At 39.9% G+C, this 23,421-nt stretch overlaps 1 protein-coding gene across 1 annotated transcript in view; it reads right to left on the bottom strand.

Annotated features, from left to right (window-relative positions):
- pop1 (POP1 homolog, ribonuclease P/MRP subunit) overlaps positions 1 to 23,421 on the bottom strand; it is a 28,980-nt gene that overhangs the window by 3,280 nt on the left and 2,279 nt on the right. The window contains exons 3-15 of the mRNA XM_061948798.2: positions 18,234 to 18,371; positions 15,768 to 15,943; positions 15,426 to 15,686; positions 15,271 to 15,358; positions 14,997 to 15,175; positions 13,412 to 13,671; positions 13,230 to 13,323; positions 13,045 to 13,153; positions 12,835 to 12,954; positions 8,787 to 8,908; positions 8,489 to 8,680; positions 7,588 to 7,742; positions 4,279 to 4,476 (exon numbers count right to left, since the gene is read on the bottom strand). Of these exons, the coding sequence (XP_061804782.2) occupies positions 4,279 to 4,476; positions 7,588 to 7,742; positions 8,489 to 8,680; positions 8,787 to 8,908; positions 12,835 to 12,954; positions 13,045 to 13,153; positions 13,230 to 13,323; positions 13,412 to 13,671; positions 14,997 to 15,175; positions 15,271 to 15,358; positions 15,426 to 15,686; positions 15,768 to 15,943; positions 18,234 to 18,371 (2,092 nt within the window). The remainder of the gene's footprint in view (positions 1 to 4,278; positions 4,477 to 7,587; positions 7,743 to 8,488; positions 8,681 to 8,786; positions 8,909 to 12,834; positions 12,955 to 13,044; positions 13,154 to 13,229; positions 13,324 to 13,411; positions 13,672 to 14,996; positions 15,176 to 15,270; positions 15,359 to 15,425; positions 15,687 to 15,767; positions 15,944 to 18,233; positions 18,372 to 23,421) is intronic.

The raw sequence follows: 23,421 nt of genomic DNA on the forward strand, positions 1-23,421 counted from the left end.
ATGTTTTTTGTGACCAACAAGTATGTGCTCCTATCACTCTATCACAAAAAAATAAGAGTTGTAAAAATTATTGGAAACTCAAGACAGCCATGACATTATGTTCTTTACAAGTGTATGTCAACTTTTGACCATGACTGTACATGTAGACTGCAATATGACTCAAGTAAACACCAAAATGTTATATGTTCCATTGAAAATATAGAACATTACACACGGCGCTCAAAAATCCATCAAAATGTTTTAGTACGACTTTGGTAAGCTATGAAGCTGCACCTCTTGATGGATTTTAATGTGCTTCAACATACGAGTATTATTATGGTGTGTGTACAAGGTAAGACGTATCTGGCGTTTTGTTTCACATTATGCAAAATCAACTTTTCTTACATTCTGGAACCTGCTGATCTGTATTTGGGATCTGCATAAATCCTGAAAATTTGTGCGCGTCCGTCTTCGTAGTCCGTTTGACACCTTGGTCGATAAGCTTCTTCTTTTTCGCTATCTTCTTGTTATGGGACATTAATCCTCTGCTGTTGCCATTTCTAATATAAAGTAGTGTAAAGTTCTTACTTATATCTGTCAGTAAACTCGCAATGAAAGCGCTAAAACATACCGGTGTAGTGAGTTTACATTATTCATCCAAGGAACTTTAGTTATTAGAGAGTTCCGGTTGGACGGTTTTTCACAAAGACATTTTTGGCCTTGTTATTGTTATACTCGTGAGCAACGGATGAGGAGATGCTGCTCCGTTATTGATTGAAGTAAAGTCTGAATGTCATTAAAACAGATAGATCCAGCTTTTGACACTTCTTCCACTCCCGTCCTTGCACGCTACACCGCTACAACAAAGATGACGGGGAGAAGACACTGTCGAAGGTGAGCCACGTAAATAAGACCGCCCATAAAATGGCGCATCTTGATGCAACTGTCAGAAAGCGGCTTGAAAATGATCTGTAAAACATAATCTGTGCAACATTTTGACCAAAGGACCACCATTACATGTTATGTAGACTACAAAGAAGTATTTTCAAAGAAGTATTTTACATTTAGAACAAAATAATAATAATATGACTCCTTTAATGCGCCCTATAACCCGGTGCGCCTTTTGTATGAAAATAGACCTGACTAGACCCGCTCATGGGCAGTGCGCCTTATAATCCGGTACGGAAAATATGGTAATTTCCCTTTGTGAAATTTTTAATAACATTGCACATCATAAAATAATCAAATGTATGATTCCTGCTGATACACATGTCTCCAATATCGGTATTGTGCGGGAACAGGGACGGCTCCAGGATTTTTTTTCACTCCCGGGGCTCAGGAGGGGCTTGACCGATTTGTGGACGGACCAAGATTTTTTTTTTTTTTTTTTTTTTTTTTTTTTTTAAAGAAATCAGTTATGATACACAGTATGTTGGATATAAAAGTAGTTTTAACTGAATTTGACTAAGGAATATTTAACAAAGTAGTTAAGCCTAACAAGAAAATAATGTTTCACGTGCAAAACTGAACGAAAAACCAACGTAAAGCGCTCATGCGCCTGCTAATAACCAGACATTACATCCAAAATGTAACAAATGTCTTTATCAAAATGCAAAATTGTTTCGGATCACAAGAGAACTTAAGAAATGAAATATTAGGTAAAGATGCTACAAAGTGAGAAGTGCAAACAGTTCTATTTTCAAATGATCGCCCTGGAGGGGCGGTACAAAAAAGTTCATATTTGCGCTGTGATTGGACGGCCAAAAGATGGAGCTCGATTTTAGATAGGCGTTAGGAAAGATGGACCCGGCTGTGTGATTGGCCACAGACAGATGGACTTCTGCGTGATAGGCCTAGCAAAGATGGACTTGCCGAGACGATTGGCTGCCACAACGCTGTCCTGTTTTGTGGGCGGTCTTGTTATGCATTTCTACCACATATGGATAATCCACTGATGTCACTAGTGGGACGTCACAAATAGGGCGAAGTCCAAACGACATATAAATATCTCTGCAATGCCTCCGTGCTTCGATTTCAAGATGTCAAGATTTATTCAGATCTCAAATACACAACAGCAGGTACCAACAGGTAAGAAAGGTTGGTTTTGCGTAATAGGGCCTTAAAGGGGAACATTATCACAATTTCAGAAGGGTTAAAACCATTAAAAATCAGTTCCCAGTGGCTTATTTTATTTTTCGAAGTTTTTTTCAAAATTTTACCCATCACGCAATATCCCTAAAAAAAGCTTCAAAGTGCCTGATTTTAACCATCGTTATATACACCCGTCCATTTTCCTGTGACGTCACACAGTGATGCCAATACAATACAAATACAATACAAACATGGCGGATAGAACAGCAAGCTATAGCGACATTAGCTCGGATTCAGACTCGGATTTCAGCGGCTTAAGCGATTCAACAGATTACGAATGTATTGAAACGGATGGTTGTAGTGTGGAGGCAGGTAGCGAAAATGAAATTGAAGAAGAAACTGAAGCTATTGAGCCATACCGGTTTGAACCGTATGCAAGCGAAACCGACGAAAACGACACGACAGCCAGCGACACGGGAGAAAGCGAGGACGAATTCGGTGATTGCCTTCTAACCAACGATTGGTATGTGTTTGTTTGGCATTAAAGGAAATTAACAACTATGAACTAGGTTTACAGCATATGAAATACATTTGGCAACAACATGCACTTTGAGAGTGCCAGTTTTCATCAATTAATATATTCTGTAGACATACCCTCATCCGCTCTCTTTTCCTGAAAGCTGATCTGTCCAGTCGGAAATGCATCTGCTTTGAGTGTCGCAGGATATCCACACATTCTTGCCATCTCTGTCGTAGCATAGCTTTCATCGGTAAAGTGTGCGGAACAAACGTCCAATTTCTTGCCACTTTCGCATCTTTGGGCCACTGGTGCAACTTGAATCCGTCCCTGTTCGTGTTGTTGCACCCTCCGACAACACACCGACGAGGCATGATGTCTCCAAAGTACGGAAAACAGTCGAAAAAACGGAAAATAACAGAGCTGATTTGACTCGGTGTTTGTAATGTGTTTGAGAAAATGGCGGTTTGCTTCCCGATGTGGCGTCATCGATCCGAGAGCGAATAATAGAAAGGCGTTTAATTCGCCAAAATTCACCCATTTAGAGTTCGGAAATCGGTTAAAAAAATATATGGTCCTTTTTCTGCAACATCAAGATATATATTGACGCTTACATAGGTCTGGTGATAATGTTCCCCTTTAAAATGCTGAGGGGGGCTTAAGTGGGGCTAAACAGATTTCTGATGGGGTGATAACCCTCCGTTTCCCGGTGTAGCACCGTCCGTGTACAGGAAGTGAAAAGTTGTACTGGGACATCCCTTAAGTCACACAATCATTGATGGCTAACTTGTTGTCATCTATTATGATTATTCGCAATTATTACAATCAACTTTTTTTATTTACATCTAGACTATTGGTGTTTCATGCTCAACACTTTATTTTTTGCCACATTTTCTTTTTGAGCAAAAAGTTTGAGCATCCATGGTCGAGTACTGCCATTGTAGAACACTTTCAACCGCCATTGACCACCAAGTGTGATTAATCGGCATTAACTCTAAAGGCTTTAGTGGCCACATGCGTGGTCAGCACATTTTAGCTCTTATTTCCAAAATTGTGTACACTACTGAATTGGGGTCTTATGGCCGCTTATGTGGACACTTCTACTGCCATCTGGTGGTGTCAGAAGAGTATAACATACAATGGAATTTGGAGGGCAAAAAAGTGTAAAAATAAGAATTAGCATGTCACTAAACATGAAGAACACATTTGTTGCTTATGGACTAAGTACATCATAATATCAAAAGATGATTCTTAGTTTTTATTCTAATTAGGGTCCAATAAGCCCAAATAGCAAAGAGAAATTAAAAAAAGCATGTAAACAAACAGCTTGGGCCTTAAGAGGTTGAAAGGACTCAACAACATCCTATTAATTAATTGTCCAATATTAGCCATTTCCTAAATGTTCCTAAAGGTTGTCACTATGAACACATTTATTCTTTGCCTGAGGAAACCTGATGCCAGTCAACAGTTCATTCACTCATCAGAAAAAGCTTGCATTATCTCTGGCATGTTGCGATGAAAGAGGCACTGCTTAGTACAAGGAACATTTATCAGAACTAGATGCAGTACATAAAGTCCACTAGGAGGTTAGTATTGTCTGCGGCTGTATGCTAAAAATCGAGCAAGTTTCCTTGGACAACATGACAAAAGAGGGAGACAACACGACGAAAGAGGGAGACAACACAACATACCTGAGGACAGTGAAGAGTGTAGGAGGTGATGTCATCTCCGACTCTATCACTGATGTGCTTTCAGTCTGACTGGCTCCTTTCCTCGCCGCCGCCTCATTTCCGATAAGATCCCACTCCTCAGCCAGCTGTTGCCAAGGGCAACAGAATGGGGCCAGGCAGCCATGTTTAATGTAATTGCTTCTTTTGGCAGACGGATGTCTAGAGCAGAGGGCAAAAGGTCAAACCTTTTCGAAACCACATTGACGTCTATTTACAGAAAAACTGAGTAGTCAGCATACAACTTCATTAATGTCTTATCTTAAATTCCACAAATTAAAATTAAGATTTTATTTTTTTTAAAGACCATGCAGGGTTTTCCCCAGATCGCCAATACGCTTTTGGCGGTGGGGGCGTGGCCAATATGACACCATCATATAACTTGCATATATTTTCTTTAAAAACACTAAAAATATGACACGTTTTTTCTTATATCGCAATGCTCTAGTTTTCGTGTCATCCATCAAATTTTCAACCGCTTGTCCCTGTCACGGGGGTGCTGGAGCCTATCCCAGCTGGACTTGTTGCTGCTTATTGTACAATGTACTTTGTTCAACATTTTTTAAGTTTTTAAAACTTGTCCAATCCTATTAGTCATTTTTAATGAAGCAAAAGTCACTAAGAACATCCATCCATCCATCCATTTTCTACCCCTTTTCCATTTTGGGGTCACGGGGGGTGCTGGAGCCTATCTCAGCTGCATTCAGGCGGTAGGCGGGGTACACCCTGGACAAGTCGCCACCTCATCACAGGACCAACACAGATAGACAGACAACATTCACACTCACATTCACACACTAGGGACCATTTAGTGTTGCCAATCAAGTCACCAACAACAAATGCATTATATTTTTCTGGTGTTATTGGAGACTGTACTCGTGTTAGATTCTTTATTTCTGTCGTCATGTCTGCGACGAACAGCGAGCCTGACGTCACACTTGCTTTACACTGCTGCTCCAGCCTTTTGTCCTTAAAAGCCGCCACTGTTCTCTTAATATTTGCACATTTTGTAGATGGCTGTCTGCGGGTATATTCGGATATATTAAAGTACGCCCACATCACAGTCATGCTGCCTCTGCTCCAGACCATCGCGTGTGTATTGTGTACGTCATCACAACATCCTGTTTTGGAGCTCTGTTTCAGTGATCAAAGTCTTTTTTCGGTGAACACATTTTTGGTGCATCACGAGTCAATAATAGTGTGCAAATAATAGGCTATATATTTACAGTCGTACAATGTACTACTTTAATGTGTTTTCATTTAAAAATAAAGAACAGAAAACATTTTTAAGGTGTGGTGCTTTTTATTTTGCCGTGGCCTTAATGAACTTTATGAAATTAATTATCTTAAATGAAATTTAAGATCCATACTGACAAAAAAGTACAAGGACAGGAAGGAAAATCAGACCTTACCTTTTCTCCTCCAAACATATTGCTGGGTATTGTGGACAAACAGCTCAATTTTTGTTACATCTGACCATAGAACTTTCCTCCAGAAGGTCTTATCTTTGTCCATGTGATGTCAGATGAAACAAAAATTGAGCTGTTTGGCCACAATACCCAGCAATATGTTTGGAGGAGAAAAGGTGAGGCCTTTAATCCCAGGAACACCATCCATACCGTCAAGCATGGTGGTGGTAGTATTATGCTCTGGGCCTGTTTTGCTGCCAACGGAACTGGTGCTTTACAGACAGTAAATGGGACAATGAAAAAGGAGGATTACCTCCAAATTCTTCAGAACAACCTAAAGTTATCAGCCCGGAGGTTGGGTCTTGGGCGCAGTTGGGTGTTCCAACAGGACAATGACCCCAAACACATGTCAAAAGTGGTAAAGGAATGGCTAAATCAGGCTAGAATTAAGGTTTTAGAATGACCTTCTCAAAGTCCTGACTTAAACCCCATTGAGAATGTGTGGACAATGCTGAAGAAACAAGTCCATGTCAGAAAACCAACAAATTAAGCTGAACTGCACCAATTTTGTCAAGAGGAGTGGTCAAAGATTCAACCAGAAGCTTGCCAGAAGCTTGTGGATGGCTACCAAAAGCGCCTTATTGCAGTGAAATTTGCCAAGGGACATGTAACCAAATATTAACATTGCTGTATGTATACTTTTGACCCAGCAGATTTGGTCACATTTTCAGTAGACCCATAATAAATTCATTAAAGAACCAAACTTCATGAATGTTTTTTGTGACCAACAAGTATGTGCTCCAATCACTCTATCACAAAAAAATAAGAGTTGTGGAAATGATTGGAAACTCAAGACAGCCATGACATTATGTCCTTTACAAGTGTATGTCAACTTTTCACCACGACTGTATGTACATATACATACATGTACGGTATGTATGTATGTATGTGCGTGCTTTATAGAATAGATAGATAGTACTTTATTGATTCCTTCAGGTGAGTTCCCTCAGGAAACTTAAAAATGTTAATAAGAATGTTCTGTACTTAGTGATTTGTATTCTTTTTTTTTTACCTTTCTGTTTTTAATCTGTACAGTACTTTTGGGCAGTTGTGGCTGTTTTTAAATAGTGCTTTATAAATAAATAAACCTTGACCTTGAATGAGATTTTGATCAAATTGAAGATATTTTAAGGCCTTAAATTCAATTAATTGGATTTTAATGATACCCTGAAAACACACTAGAACAGTAGTTCTTAACCTGGGTTCAATCGAACCCTAGGGGTTCGGTGAGTCGGCCTCAGTGGTTCGGCGGAGCCTCCGCCGCGGAGGTCAAGACACATCCGACTCATCGTGTAAATAAAAACTTCTCCCTATCGGCGAATTATGGATACCACCAGTCTTTGCGAGCAATCCTTTGAGGGTGCTGGACATAAAAACAAAGAAAAGGAACAGACCTTGCTGTGAAAATGACATGAGAGTGGCACTTGCCAAGGTGAAGCCACGCATATCTAAACTGGTCTTTCAAAGGCAATAGCAGAAGTCACACTGATTTGCAGGTGTGTAATTTGTTCTGAGTTCATGCTCTGTCTTGGTTGATGTTCATGCACGGTTCATTTTCTGCACCAATAAAAAAACATATACATTTGTATTGGATTTGAAAGAAAAAAAAAATAATTTATTTTTCACTAAAGAAGGGTTAGGTGAATGCGCATATGAAACTGGTGGGGTTCGGTACCTCCAACAAGGTTAAGAACCACTGCACTAGAAGAACTGTACTTTCGTCAGACTACTAGAATGCTTCTTATACTCTCATGTAAAAAAAAGAGGTGCTTTTCAATAACCCATAATTTAGTATTCAACTGACCTTTTAAACTTTTCAAGCAGCATGGACTCCTGCTCCTCCTGGAAACGAGCTCCTGCGGGGCAGTCTGGGTAGTCATGGGGGAAGTGGGGGGCACCTTTATTCCGAGAGTGTGTCAGACTCATTTTTAACCCACCAATGCGCACTCCTCGGTACACCTAGCAGGATGACAGGGTAATGAGTGAACACTGGATTTGGTGCTTCATGATACAAAAACAAAATAAACCGAGGTGGGCTTTAATCGGGCCTTCATTTCAAGGTTGATTAACATTGAAGCTCAGTCATTAGATCCTGATTTTAATCTACGTAGCAACATCTCTGTGTGGAGCGTGCATGTTGTCACATTCTTTTCAGTTACCGGTACTGTTCTTCCCACATTACAAAAACATGGATGTTATGCTAATTAGAGACTAAATGTGTCCATAGTTGTGAATGTTCTGTGATTGACAACCAGTTTAGTCAACTGGGATAGGCTCCAGCTACTGAAAACAAGTGGTATAGAAAATGAATGTGAGGATTTAACATTTTCACATGGCTTTCTGCAACAAACCCTATACAAGTAGCCAACTACATCACATTTATATAGAACAAAAAAAGGAATCTAGTTTAAAAAAGCTCACAAAAACTTTGCATATCCTTGATTTTCTTGTCCCTGTTGAGTGGAAATAAGCACTGACATGCATGCTAACACTTTATAGACCAAATTATTGAACCAGTTCACAGGACTTTTGGTGACTTCCCAATTTAAAAAAATATTTAATCCCAACATTGCAGCATCCACTCTATGAAGACTTGCTACAAAATATTTTTGTTTTGTTTTTCACAATCCATCAGTACACAGCTAATCGTTGTGTACTTTACATGCAACAGTGTACTAAGGAAGATGGGAGTTCATGGTACCCACCAGTGGGATCCAGAATGCCATGCCCCAGCCTTTAGGAAGTAGCAGGTCCCATCCAGCACCCCAGGAGTTCATCTCATGTCCCACCTGCTTGCCAGGCTGGTGAACCAGCAGGATGGGGATTCGACCCTGCAGAGGAGTGGGAGTAAGCCTGGAACCAGGGACAAGGACTTCGCTCCTCATGCGGTTCAGCTCCTGTTAATATGTAAAGCCACAGGGTACATTTTCATAAAGTGATGTGAGTCATACAGTGCACAAAATATGACCAAGTTTAATAACTTCAAAATGTATTTTCTGATACCTGTTCTGAGATTTTATTGTCAGTAACATTGTTGCGCACAGACTGTTCCCACAGGAAGCTCTGACAACAGTGTTCTGGTACACCACACAAGGACATTTCCTTTCTCTTTTTCTCATCCACCTCTGGAAGAAATGTACATCATAAGCACATCTTGAACATGCGCTCAATTCTGATCCATTAACTTCATCGTTCAATGGTTAGTATTTAAAGGGGACCTATGATGATCATTGTATTTTCTGACTTATAAATGCAATTGTTGGATACTTGTATTAAAAACAATGCAAAAGCGTCAAATCATAAGGTTCATACTGCATTTTTGCGTGACCTTTCACACAATTTTAGACTCCTCTGTTCGCAGGGTTTTGCAGTATGGCTATGTTGTGATGTCACAGCGAGGTAAACATACTTATTTAGACATTAAGTTAAGCACTCAGCTAGAGGGCTATGAGGAAACACAAAAAAAGGATAAAGTATTATTTTCATCTAATCTGGGCATGCGGACAATAAAGGACATCAACATGCAGTGCTATAAATGATGTTAAAAGCAGCTTTTTTTATGCTGTTCAGAATCGATCTAGAGTGTGCAGGTGTACCTAATGACCGGGTCAATCTATATAATGCTCATGAAGTTTATTTTTAGCCGTGTCTGGAAAAAATAAAGCGGTGACAACTTCAAGTTATATATTTAAATACAAACCCTGCTTCCATATGAGTTGGGAAATTGTGTTAGATGTAAATATAAACGGAATACAATGATTTGCAAATCATTTTCAATCCATATTCAGTTGAATATGCTACAAAGACAACATATTTGATGTTCAAACTGATAAACATTTTTTTTTGCAAATAATCATTAACTTTAGAATTTGATGCCAGCAACACGTGACAAAGAAGTTGGGAAAGGTGGCAATAAATACTGATAAAGTTGAGGAATGCTCATCAAACACTTATTTGGAACATCCCACAGGTGAACAGGCAAATTGGGAACAGGTGGGTGCCATGATTGGGTATACAAGTAGATTCCATGAAATGCTCAGCCATTCACAAACAAGGATGGGGGAGGGTCACCACTTGTCAACAAATGCGTGAGCAAATTGTTGAACAGTTTAAGAAAAACCTTTCTCAACCAGCAATTGCAAGGAATTTAGGGATTTCACCATCTACGGTCCGTAATATCATCAAAGGGTTCAGATAATCTGGAGAAATCACTGCACGTAAGCAGCTAAGCCCGTGACCTTCGATCCCTCAGGCTGTACTGCATCAACAAGCGACATCAGTGTGTAAAGGATATCACCACATAGGCTCAGGAACACTTCAGAAACCCACTGTCAGTAACTACAGTTGGTCGCTACATCTGTAAATGCAAATTAAAACTCTACTATGCAAGGCAAAAACCGTTTATGAACAACACCCAGAAACGCCGTCGGCTTCGCTGGGCCTGAGCTCATTTAAGATGGACTGATACAAAGTGGAAAAGTGTTCTGTGGTCTGACGAGTCCACATTTCAAATTGTTTTTGGAAACTGTGGACGTCGTGTCCTCCGGACCAAAGAGGAAAAGAACCATCCGGATTGTTATAGGCGCAAAGTTGAAAAGCCAGCATCTGTGATGGTATGGGGGTGTATTAGTGCCCAAGACATGGGTAACTTACACATCTGTGAAGGCGCTCTTAATGCTTAAAGGTACATACAGGTTTTGGAGCAACATATGTTGCCATCCAAGCAACGTTACCATGGACGCCCCTGCTTATTTCAGCAAGACAATGCCAAGCCACATGTTACATCAACGTGGCTTCATAGTAAAAGAGTGCGGGTACTAAACTGGCCTGCCTGTAGTCCAGACCTGTCTCCCATTGAAAATGTGTGGCGCATTATGAAGCCTAAAATACCACAACGGAGACCCCCGGACTGTTGAACAACTTAAGCTGTACATCAAGCAAGAATGGGAAAGAATTCCACCTGAGAAGTTTAAAAAATGTGTCTCCTCAGATCCCAAACGTTTACTGAGTGTTGTTAAAAGGAAAGACCATGTAACACAGTGGTGAACATGCCCTTTCCCAACTACTTTGGCACGTGTTGCAGCCATGAAATTCTAAGTTAATTATTATTTGCAAAAAAAAAATAAAGTTTATGAGTTTGAACATTAAATATCTTGTCTTTGTAGTGCATTCAATTGAATATGGGTTGAAAAGGATTTGCAAATCATTGTATTCCGTTTATATATTAACATCTAACACAATTTCCCAACTCATATGGAAACGGGGTTTGTAGTTTACATTTTCAATAGATAAATTACGGTACTTTTAAAGTTTAAAGAGGCTGGGGTGTGGTTTCATTTGCAATCTGGGAAAGCCTCCGGAATTGAACATCTTGCAGACAAACTCAAAAAAACAGTTATTAAAGTGAGCGTGGAGGAAATATTTTACACTAAAGCATATCCCATACATATTCATGCTCTAATGTTTGATGACAATACAAAGTTATATCTAGACCACAAGAAATTGTTTTAAATGGAGATTAAAATCATCATAGGTCCCCTTTGAGCAAATAGTAGTTTTAACTATGCAAACATGTGTACAGTATGTACATCCAATCATCAATCCATCTTCTACCGCCTGTCCCTTTTGGGGTTGCGGGGAGGCTGGAGCCTATCCCAGCAGCACTCAGGCAGAAGGCAGGGTACAACCTGGACATGTCGCCACCTCATCACAGGGCCAACACAGATAGATAACATTCACACTCACATACTAGGGACCATTTAGTACAGTACCGTATTTTTCGGAGTATAAGTCGCTCCGGAGTATAAGTCGCACCGGCCGAAAATGCATAACAAAGAAGGAAAAAAACATAAGTCGCACTGGAGTATTTTTTGGGGAAATGTATTTGATAAAACCCAACACCAAGAATAGACATTTGAAAAGCAATTTAAAAAAAATAAAGAATAGTGAACAACAGGCTGAATAAGTGTACGTTATATGACTCATAATAACCAACTGAGAACGTGCCTGGTATGTTAACGTAACATTTTATGATAAGAGTCATTCAAATAACTATAACATATAGAACATGCTATACGTTTACCAAACAACCGGTCACTCCAAATCGCTAAATCCGATGAAATCTTATACGTCTAGTCTCTTACGTGAATGAGCTAAATAATATTATTTGATATTTTACTGTAATGTGTCGCACACCCGGCCAAACTATGAAAAAAACTGCGACTTATAGTCCGAAAAATACGGTAAATGTAATATACACTCTGTAGCTTACCTACAGAAGACCATAGTCTCACTTGCATTTATTCTTATACAACATGTAAAAAGCAGAGCATGAAAAATAGGCATGAAAGGGCTTCAATAACATCACTTCTGAAATGTGATTTGTTTTTTAATGTAAGATATGACCCGATCTTTATCTTCTTATATTATGCATTCGGAAATTGAGCCTCTTCCAGCTGACTTTTGGCAAGAAGCCAAGCACACACTTCTTGCTGCTGAGCAACACTTGTATAAAATCTTTAAAACAACCCTGACTGCATTTTTAAAAGGAAGCAAATAAGCTGTTGTCCGTCACTAATACTGTTTTTAGAGTACAGGGTCCTGCCAGGATTCGAACCTGGAGCATCTGCATTGCCGAGCAGAGGCCCCCCAGGAGCACAGGACCAGATGCGTACTCTGTGAAACAGCCTCAGGACAAGGAACAGCAGACTTATTCTAGCCTGCCTATTATCAGCCATCTTTGTATTTTAATGAAAACTACACCTTGACAGAAGAGCTAAGGCCTCCTTACTAATTAGGGTCTCAAATAAATAAATAAAATAAATATATATATATATATATATATATATATATATATATAAAATATTATTATTCTTGTCTATTGTGAGCGAACTGTGGTGCTGAATTTCCCCCAGGGATCAATAAAGTACTTTCTATTCTATTCTAAATGTAAAAAGAAAGACTTTATGTGCACAAAGATATAAACCACAATTAGCTTCTGTCGTAATTAGCAGCCCATCTCGCCACAACCCTGAAGTAAGACAGGTATTACCTTCTGCTTCCTTCGCACAGGGCAACGCTTTAACCCTCTTTGGTGGTATCGTCAGCCTGGGGTCATCGACTGTCAGCCCCAGCACTGTGCCTGGGGGCAGCTCTGTGGTCGAGTAGATGTCTGGATGGGTTACACAACCATGATTAGATTGTTGATGAAAACAGAACCACCTGCCCACTCATACATACACAAGAGAAATAATGAGTAAACCTTTTAGTGTGTGAAAGACATCAGTTTGTTGCTGATGCAGATGCATCTTGCGTTTATCCTTACAGTGGTCAGGCCACCAGAGGCAGGAAGGCTGTGATTTGCTTAATTCCTTAAAAAAAAGTTTGTTAGTATAAAAAAAAACAAAAAAACATTGTTGTTGATGCTAATAAAGCAACAATTCTCACATCACAATCTGTTGCAGCTTCCAAGGCATCTATGAGCACAGTATGAGACTGAGGTCCAATCAGTCGATACCGTACAATCTCCATTGTGAGATCACTGCAAATTAAACAAACATAATTCAATGCAAATAATAAATTATATTTTTTTGTCAGACTATAATCGAGAAAAAAAAAACTACACAAACTTTATCACTATTCCAGTAGAAGTGGAAATCCAAGTTAGAGGGGTGTTGGGCGGTCTGGTTCCATCACCGAGAATCTTTTTAGCAGGAGGTCCACTGGTATCCTTACGGCTTTGCTTCCTCTTAGTTCCAAGTACCGGTTGGGCTTCAGGGTTTACAGATTCCATGGGGGAGACAACCTCTGCGCCCGTCACTAGTGGCACAGGCGGCAGGAGCACAGCCTCATGACACTGGCACACACTTTGTAATTCAGGCAGGATGTCCTGAAAGCAGCAGTACACAAAATCAGCACTACTTAATATAAATATAGTCCCCAAAAATTGTTTTAAAAATAATGTTTTAAACAAATTCATCACACTTTTGAATTTGGATAACTCATGATTAATCACAGGTTTTTACTCGCTTGCATAATTTAAATTACCTATAGAAAGAGTATAATATTTGGACACAAACGCAATTTTGTTGTCAGAATGTCCAACAACAATGCTTTATTTTAATGTGCGTCATTAAATTTGTTCAAAACAGTTTATCTAAAGTCCCATTCGGGTGTATTTTAAAGTCAAATTTGCCAGTGAGCACTCCAGTCAGTCTCCTCACTCATCTTTGAACTTACATATGCATTGGCCTGACAAGCAGTGTTGGGTTAGTTACTGAAACCCAGTAAATAGTTAGTTACTAGTTACTTTATTTCAAAAGTAACTCAGTTACTTACACCAAAAAGTAATGTGTTACTGTAAAAAGTAACTAGTTACTTTTTTTTTTCTTTAAAAGCTCCTTTAATGCCCTTTTAGCCTTCATTTCAGTACTGTTATTGCACTGGAGAATAATACAATCTGTTGATCAACTTGACATGCATTTGCATCACTGAACTCTGCTAAGCTATGTGGTCTACATACAACACACAAAGATTTGTTTCAAAGGGCCAATTTATTTCAGGCCAGAACAAATTGACAAAGCTATTTTAAATAGCTGCAACATAACATACATAAGTAACAAACAGCATAATAACAACATAGCTGTAAACCTGGCTTCACCTAAGAAAGGCACACGTGACATACACAAAGCCTAACCAGGCAGATTTGAATTGTTGTTTTGGGCAGTAGACGGGATTTTTGATCCAAGACCACTTACATTTAACTAAAATGTTATTTTCTTTGTGCTCCACAAAAAAAAGAAGTGAGAATATCTCCATGTTAAGACACTCGAGTCGAGTGCTGCGGCTCCATTGTTAGTAAACACAGACACGCCCCCTCCTCCCCACACCCAGACACACACAGAGCGTGCCTCCGGCTTGTGACACAAGAAGAATCAGAAGGACGACACTGCAGCGCTCCAATAAAACACACTCAGATCTTCTGTTTCTAACCGATACTACATAAAAAATAACGCAAAATAACGCATTAGTCCCAACACTGCTGACAAGTGACCATATAACAACCCGTGCCACCTTTCAGGTAATCATCTGTGGAATAGCAGAGCATATGCTGTCCAATTAAATTGTAATTCATCTGCGTGTATACATTATTTTTTGTGATTAATCATGGGTTACCTCAATATTTTTGACAAACTTAAAAAAACATAAACCTACCATTTTAAGAGTGGGATGAGCCCAGATCCACAGTTGCCTGTGATTTGAGGCCTGTGCACGGGGTCTCCACAAGAATGTAACAGGGCCCAGGGGCTGCGAGGGGAACTGACCTGCCCTGTACAGCACCACGCTGCCCTGTCTTTGTCCTGACAAACTCAATCTTTGTGCAAATGTAGGACCTACCAAAAATGAAACGCGTGTTAGGTGATGCTGAATGACTCAGAACAAAAAAATCGTAAGGTGTATTTGTGTCTGTGGTAGCGCACGTTCTTACCAGCCTCTTTGCTGGTCAATTGTGACAGCAATTCCAGCAGCTTGTCTTCCTCTCCCTGGAGCTCGATGCAGCAGTAGTATGACAGGTCCTGTGACAAAAACGATGAATTACAATCTAAGTGTCTAACCCTTCCTGCCTCACATCAGGATGCGCACCTGGAGTAGACAATGGGTGCTCATGGCTCTGTAGCAGGGGCGGTAGCATTTTAATGTAGGCCTATCTCCAAGGCAGTAGCCCCACTTTTTCACCATGTGGAATCGCTTGGCATGCCAAATGTGTGTCTCCAGCCAAACATTTTTTCTCTGCCGCCTATTGAACTCCAGCAGCAGATTTCCATGTCGGCGGCGAGCTTTGCGGCTCTTTGTCTTATTCTGCTCTTTCTTTCCTTTGGAGCTGGCCTGCAGGCATTTCTCTCGCTGTGGGGTAGATACACTGGAAATGACTCCTGGACTCCTTTTAAAAACAAAAAGAAGGAGAAACCACTTTCTGAACACTACCATTCGGATGGCCATCTCTCTTAGCCTGCAAGGGAGGCGCTTGGTGTTGTGGCTCATTGCTCGTCTCCTCATGTGCCTCGGTAGTGCTCCAAATATATTACAGCTGCCTGTTGTCTTGGTAACAGCTTTCAGCATTGCACTTACCTCTGCTGCCCTGGCATTAGCAAAGAATCCAGCTATGGATAAGCATGACAGGAGAGGATACAATTTAATTTAAACAGAACCCATATGACTATGCAAGAAACGTATGTTTTGTTACAGCCTTCAATGTTAGTTTGACAAGTTAAACAAGTTAGAATAGAAGCTGTAAACATATATATACACAGTAGAACCTGTTTAATGGGGTCATATTATGATTTTTTTTCTTCATTTAAAACACTTCCTTGCGGTCTACATAACATGTAATGGTGGTGCTTTGGTCAAAATGTTGCATAGATTATGTTTTACAGACCATTTTCAAGGAGTTTTCTTTCTCTTCTGATTGCATCATTTTGTGGGCGGTCTTATTTACGCCGAAGGCCAAACCCCCATTGACTGCGTCTCCGCCCCGTCAGCCATGTTGTTGTTTTTAGTGCTTCCATCGAGTCCACTAACAGATATAAATTAGAATTAAACACTATCTTTTATTATAAATGGCAACAGCAGAGGATTTTAGCATGCATGCGCATGTACGAACCAGTCTGCCCAAAAACAGGAGGATAGAGAAAAAGAATGACTACAGCTTAATAAAAATGGTGGCGTAGGACAAAGCTTTTTAGATAAACCTTCACCATATATGGAGATCTGCAGACGTAACGAAGGGAAAATAAGTCACTGAAGTCCCAAATTTCAAACAACTTGTTTGGAAAGAGGCAAAAATGTTTTATAAATATCTCTGCCACGCCTCCATGATTTAGATTCAAATTTTCAGGACTTATGGGGATTCCCAATTTACAAAAAAAGGTGCCAACAGGTAAGAAAAGTTGGTTGTCAAATTTGACCCCATTAAGTCAACATCCCTAGGAAATGGCCAACTCACATAGACATACGCGGTTGTTGCCTTAATTGAAAATAACCATACCTTACACATTTACCTGTGACATTTGCCATAGACACAAGAAAAATGCGATATAATAAAAGGATGTTGAACCTACGGAATCCTCCATTTGTCCAAGATTTAAATGGGTGCATTTTGTTTGTTGTGGAAAGGGCGATGAAATAACAGCTAAGAAGTCTACCGCGACAGAAGAAGAAAAACGCTTTAAAAAGTAAGTGGCAGTTCCATTTTGACGCACAAATGATAATGATGATGTTAACAATACCACAAGAAGTGTTCACATAAAGGCATCAAATTTTTATAGAAATGACCCATTTGGATCTATAATTGTATGCCAGCAAAAGTAGACCATGTATGTCAACGACAGCTTAAACAGGCTCTTTTTAGTAACGAATTCCACAGTAGTAGCTTAACTTAAAAGTAATTTGAGATGGGAAGTGTCTCTCAGCTTTTTAGTGTCCTTTAAATTGCGAGCATAATTTGAGTGACAAGCCCAACCTGCTGCCGGGTGAAGTAATATTTGTAACAAGGTTGTGCCGTTTGAGCAATAAAGAGTTAATATACCGTTTACACATCACTGTTCCTGATTTGTCTTCTTAAAAGACAAACATAAGTTTTGATTAAACGGTTGACGTGCACATTTGAGCGCCACTCAAGAGATTAACACAATCCTGCCCTCCTCTCACTGGAACTGAGAAAGAGAGTGCAACGAAGAAAAATAAGTGGGCAACTGAATCTGAGAAACAATCCCTTAAAAACACGTCCTACTGGTTAGCAGTCTACCCACAGGCGACGATAACGATTAACATTTATCCATAAAAATATTGAGAAACTGCAGATGCTGTGTTTGATGTGTTTCAATTTGTTCTGTCTATTACAACCTCAACAAACTGGATGGCCAAGCATTACATTTGGGACACACTCACAGATCACTTGCTGTCACTGACTTCTCCGGTCCATCACGCAATCATGTCTGTGTGCAACGCGAACATTTCCTATTGTTACAGGACGAAAAAGCAGTCCTTATGAGACACCTACGAGCATCTGCTCCCCAAGGTAAATGTTCGATAATTATATTTAATTATATAATAAAACTACTGGTGTTATTTGCAGTGCATGCTAGTATGTTTATTCAAACAATAGTTCCTATCTAAAAGTGTATTTTCCTTTTTAGAAGGCATGTTACATGTTATAGTTGTGGTAATTTGGGAGGGCCAAGCATAGATGAGGTGGATTTCAATTCCTTTCAATGACTTGAGATATGAGTGCTTTGAGTTACGATGTCTGTTGTGGAACAAAACGTGCTCCTAAGTTGAGGTAGCGCTGTAAATTGATTGCAGTATTTTAGATGGTAACACAAAAAGGTGAAACCTAATAACGTCTTTACTAAACAACTGTGTGGTTGTGTAGGGGAGGGAATGTGTGTTTACCAGTAATATGCAGAGGCATCTTGTCAGCATAGCCTCCACCATCTTTCTGGTGTCCACGGACCCACCCACCCTTTTGGCGATTGCTCTTCTTTCTGTCTGAGGATGGATCTTGGCCAGAAGGTCCATCACCATCGCCACCTGAGGGACAATTGTCATAAAATCGCACCACAGACGACAGACAGCAATTCATTTGTAGAATTTCCCTGAACTGTTCATGTAAATCAGCGTTGGCGTTAACTAACTTTTTGTGTTTTTTTACGCATTGACATCAGAAAGGACGCGCAATTAGGAAGCCTGCGCATCCCTTGGACGCAGATTTTTTTTACCGCCCAGTTTGCTTGTTTTATTTTATCGATTATGCTTTCCGCTGGTGTTTTGTTTTTATTTGCCGGGTGAAATTTCCATCCCCCTTTATTGTGTTTTTATTGGTCGTAAATTTTGATTCGCCCAAACTTTTATCAATCACAAATACTGCCTCGGTTTGCACTTGGACAACTTTACCGCGAAGGGGCTGTCAAAAGAAAGACTTTATGGTAAACATTAAGGTGAGTGTAAAGTCAACCTTTTTAACTTCATCCTGTGCCACGGCTCTATTAAATGAGTTGTTTTAGTCTCTGTGAGTCCACGGAAACTTCCCTTTGATCTGCCGCTGGATCGACATCATTCGAGGATGGCGACAGGCTAGTTGTTAGCTTCAAGCTAACCAGCACCCGACCAGACTCCTTCACCCCAAAAACATACTTTCCAGGTCAACAAACGGGGAAAATGTGTGCCCTTTGAAGTGTTAATGTGTGAGGAGTGTTCAAAAGGAGTCTCTTGGAGAAGTGGCTGAATAATTAGCAAGTGTCGCTCGCATCGCTGACAGTGACGTCATCACAGTCATCGTTAACTGAAGCATAGATGCTGACTGTGCGTTATGATAAACGCGCATGCGTCGCCAGGTTCTGCTTTTTATCGATACACTTATCAGATTAAATTTTTTATTGTCTACAGCAGGGGTGTCAAAAGTGTGGCCCGCAGGCCATTTGCGGCCCGCAGCTGCCAAGGCCCACGGCACAAGTGAAATGCCATTTAGAAAAAGTTGCAATGTTGACTAATAGGGACGGCGTGGCGCAGTGGAAGAGTGGCCGTGCACAACCCGAGGGTCCCTGGTTCAATCCCCACCTAGTACCAACCTCGTCATGTCCGTTGTGTCCTGAGCAAGACACTTCACCCTTGCTCCTGATGGGTGCTGGTTAGCGCCTTGCATGGCAGCTCCCTCCATCAGTGTGTGAATGTGTGTGTGAATGGGTGAATGTGGAAGTAGTGTCAAAGCGCTTTGAGTACCTTGAAGGTAGAAAAGCGCTATACAAGTACAACCCATTTATTTATTTATCATTTATAATAAAACAAAGCTGTGTTTTTCTTTAAAACTGTCATTGTTCAAAACATAATATCGAATCAAAATCAATGTTTTGATGAATTATTGACCTATTCAAGGCTCCGATTAATTCACATCAAATATTTCACTTTGGAAAAAAAAATGTGTGGAAGATTTTGCATATTTTATGTGTTTGCCATAAAAAAAGTTTTCTTTAACAAAAATGGCAGAAAACAAAAACAAAAAAACCAACATAAAAAAACAAAACTTAGAATTGACGGATAGATCTGAAGTTGATGTAGACTCCAGAGATAAATGTATGTAGGCCTTGGTACACGATTATAATCGTCTCATGACCGAATCAAAAAACGTTACACTTTTATACTGAAATAAATACACCTACAACTTATCAAATACAATTATAGAAATAACTACCAGCAGCGGTACCGTTTAGATCCATGAAGGAAAGAAGAAAGTGAATGAATGCTCCGGCTCCCTCCCAACTCCAAAAACATGCACCTGGGGATAGGTTGATTGGTAACACTAAATTGGCTCTAGTGTGTGAATGTGAGTGTGAATGTTGTCGGTCTATCGGTGTTGGCCCTGCGATAGATTGATTGATTGAAACTTTTATTAGTAGATTGCACAGTTCAGTACATATTACACCTACTCAGTGGCCTAGTGGTTAGAGTGTCTAAGTTCAAAACCCCGGCCGAGTCATACCAAAGACTATAAAAATGGGACCCATTACCTCCCTGCTTGGCAGTCAGCATCAAGGGTTGGAATTGGGGGTTAAATCGACAAAAATTATTCTCGGGCGCGGCCATCGCTGCTGCCCACTGCTCCCCTCACCTCCCAGGGGGTGATCAAAGGTGATGGGTCAAATGCAGAGAATAATTTTGCCACACCTAGTGTGTGCGTGACAATCATTGGTACTTTAACTTTAAAATCCGTACAATTGACCACTAAATGGTAACACCCGAATAAGTTTTTCAACTTGTTTAAGTCGGGGGGTCCACGTAATCAATTCATGGTACAAATATATACTATCAGCATAATACAGTCGTCACACAAGTTAATCATCAGAGTATATACATTGAATTATAGGGATGATGTTTGATAAGAAATGATTGAGTTCGAGCCTATTATCGAATCCTCTTATCGAACCGATTCCTTATCGAGTCCAGATAGGTTGTTGTATATGGAAAAAAACACAATATTTGGTTTAACAAAACCTCACTTTTATTATATAAGAAAATAATGTAATCTAATAAATAAATAAATAAATATTGACTGTTACCCCACCTAAAAAAATAAAATAAAATAAATAAATATTGACTGTTGTTACCCAAAGTATATTAAGTGGGATTTTTCAGAAAAACAAAGATATACAGTAACACAAAAACAACCTGTCTCTATGATCACTATAGGTGTAGAAATAATAATAGTGTTAAATAAAATCAGTCCCTTGGGCACAAAACTGAAAATACAGCTTAACAAAAAGTGCACTTCTGCTGCTATTTGACATAACTGTTTGTTATGATGCTTTGACATTTTTGCACTTTATTTCTTTATTGAAAGAAAATTTTATGGAGAGAAAAGTTGTTTGCAAATGTGGTTACAATGCTAAAAAATGAAAAGTTAAAGCTAAAAAAAGAAATACACTTTATTGAGTTAACATTATTTATTTATAGGAGGAAAGATGTGATGTTATGAGCTAGGGGACACAACAACTGCACTACCCAGCATGCAACGGGAGTGACGAGCATGCGCGGTAGCCCCGAAAAGTGTTGTTGCATGTCACCACCAGGCAGCTAAGAATGAGGTTATGAGCACGCTGTGAAAGTAAACGTCAAGAACTCAGCCAACACGCCTCGTCTGCATTATTTATAATTAGTTAGACAACACATATAGAGTGTGATTTTGTTTTGTTTACAAGGAAAGAAAAACAAAAGTTAAAAAATGGAGATGTGTTAATATATGTATATGCTGCGGTTGCTTTAAGAACGTTGCGACAGCTGCCGTAAAGGAGGTGCATTGCTAGCCTGGTTGCTATGTTTCCGGTTGGTCGTAAAAGTGTTCGTCATGTGTTTGTACCCTGCTCAAATCTCTCAGTAAAGTTACTCATTGGATTATACCTTTTGTTTTGAACTTTATTACACCTTGGAGCGCTTTTTCCGGTCCATTGTTTTCCTGCTTTCGTTATCTACACCTAATGACTGAGCTACGTGACGTCATTTCTTGTGATGTCACACGGAGCATTTCTGGTCGGGACAGGATTCGTTCCCAGAGATTCAAATAAAGAACCAACTCTTTTTCTTTACTATAGTGGTCTCGATAACGGGTACTGGTTCTCAAAAAGGGATTCGAGTCCGAGGACTCGGTTTTTTTCTTATCGAACAACCGCAAAAATCGGTTTCGAGTATCATCCCTATTCAATTATTTACAATCCGGGGGGTGGGATGAGAGAAGTTTTGGTTGATAAAGATGAAGTGGCAACTTGTCCAGGGTGTACCCGCCTTCCGCCCGAATGCAGCTGAGATAGGCTCCAGCACCCCGCGCGACCCCGAAGGGAATAAGCAGTAATAGATGGATGTTTATAACTGAAAGCATAAAAATGTGTTTTCTTTTGTGTTTTTTTTTTTTTTTTATTAATTAAGTAACGTTTATGACAATCTTTTTCCAAAACACAATATAGAATGTGAGATACAACAGGATAATGCATACATTTATCATCTGTTTTAAAAACGCTTCCAAAAAAGTTGTACCCCCAAAAATGTACTGTTGGACCCCATTTTTATGACTTGATGGGGTCCCTGGGACCCATCCATCCATCCATTTTACCTACCGCTTGTCCCTTTTGGGGTGGCGGGGGATGCTGGAGCCTATCTCAGCTGCATTCGGGCGGAAGGCGGGGCATACTTGCCAACCTTGAGACCTCCGATTTTGGGAGATAGGGGGCAGGGGCATGGCTAAGAGGGGAGGAGTATATTTACAGCTAGAATTCACCGTCAAGTATTTCATATATATATATATATATATATATATATATATATATATATATATATATATATATATATATATATATATATATGAAATACACATACATACGTACATACATGCATATATATATACATACATACATACATACATACACATATATATATAAAAAATACTTGACTTTCAGTTAATTCTAGCTATATCTATCTATATATATATATATATATACCGTATTTTCCGCACTATAAGGCGCACCTAAAAACCACAATTTTTCTCAAAAGCTGACAGTGCGCCTAATAACCCGGTGCGCTTTATTACGATTCATTTTCATAAAGTTTCGGTCTCGCAACTTCGGTAAACAGCCGCCATCTTTTTTCCCGGTAGAACAGGAAGCGCTTCTTCTTCTACGCAAGCAACCGCCAAGGAAAGCACCCGCCCCCATAGAACAGGAAGCGCTTCACCCGCCCCCGGAAGAAGAAGAAAAAACGCGCGGATATCACCGTACGTTTCATTTCCTGTTTACATCTGTAAAGACCACAAAATGGCTCCTACAAAGGACAAGGATCCGGTTCATAAAAAGACGCAATCTCTCCATCCGCACACGGATTACTACCGTATTTCACAGCAACTGATATTCCTGTGAACTGCACTGTGGAACGGGAGCACGTACGGTGAATATTCGCACCACAGAGAATGAGGAGTCATCCTTCACTGTGGTTCTAGCTTGCCATGCTAACTTCCACCCAGGGTGACATTCAAAAGGAAGACCTTGCCAAAAGAGACCTTTCCAGCCGGCGTCATCATAAAAGCTAACTCGAAGGGATGGAT

This window comes from Nerophis lumbriciformis, linkage group LG04 (genome assembly GCF_033978685.3).
Source record: "Nerophis lumbriciformis linkage group LG04, RoL_Nlum_v2.1, whole genome shotgun sequence".
In the NCBI taxonomy this organism is placed as follows: Eukaryota; Metazoa; Chordata; class Actinopteri; order Syngnathiformes; family Syngnathidae; genus Nerophis; species Nerophis lumbriciformis.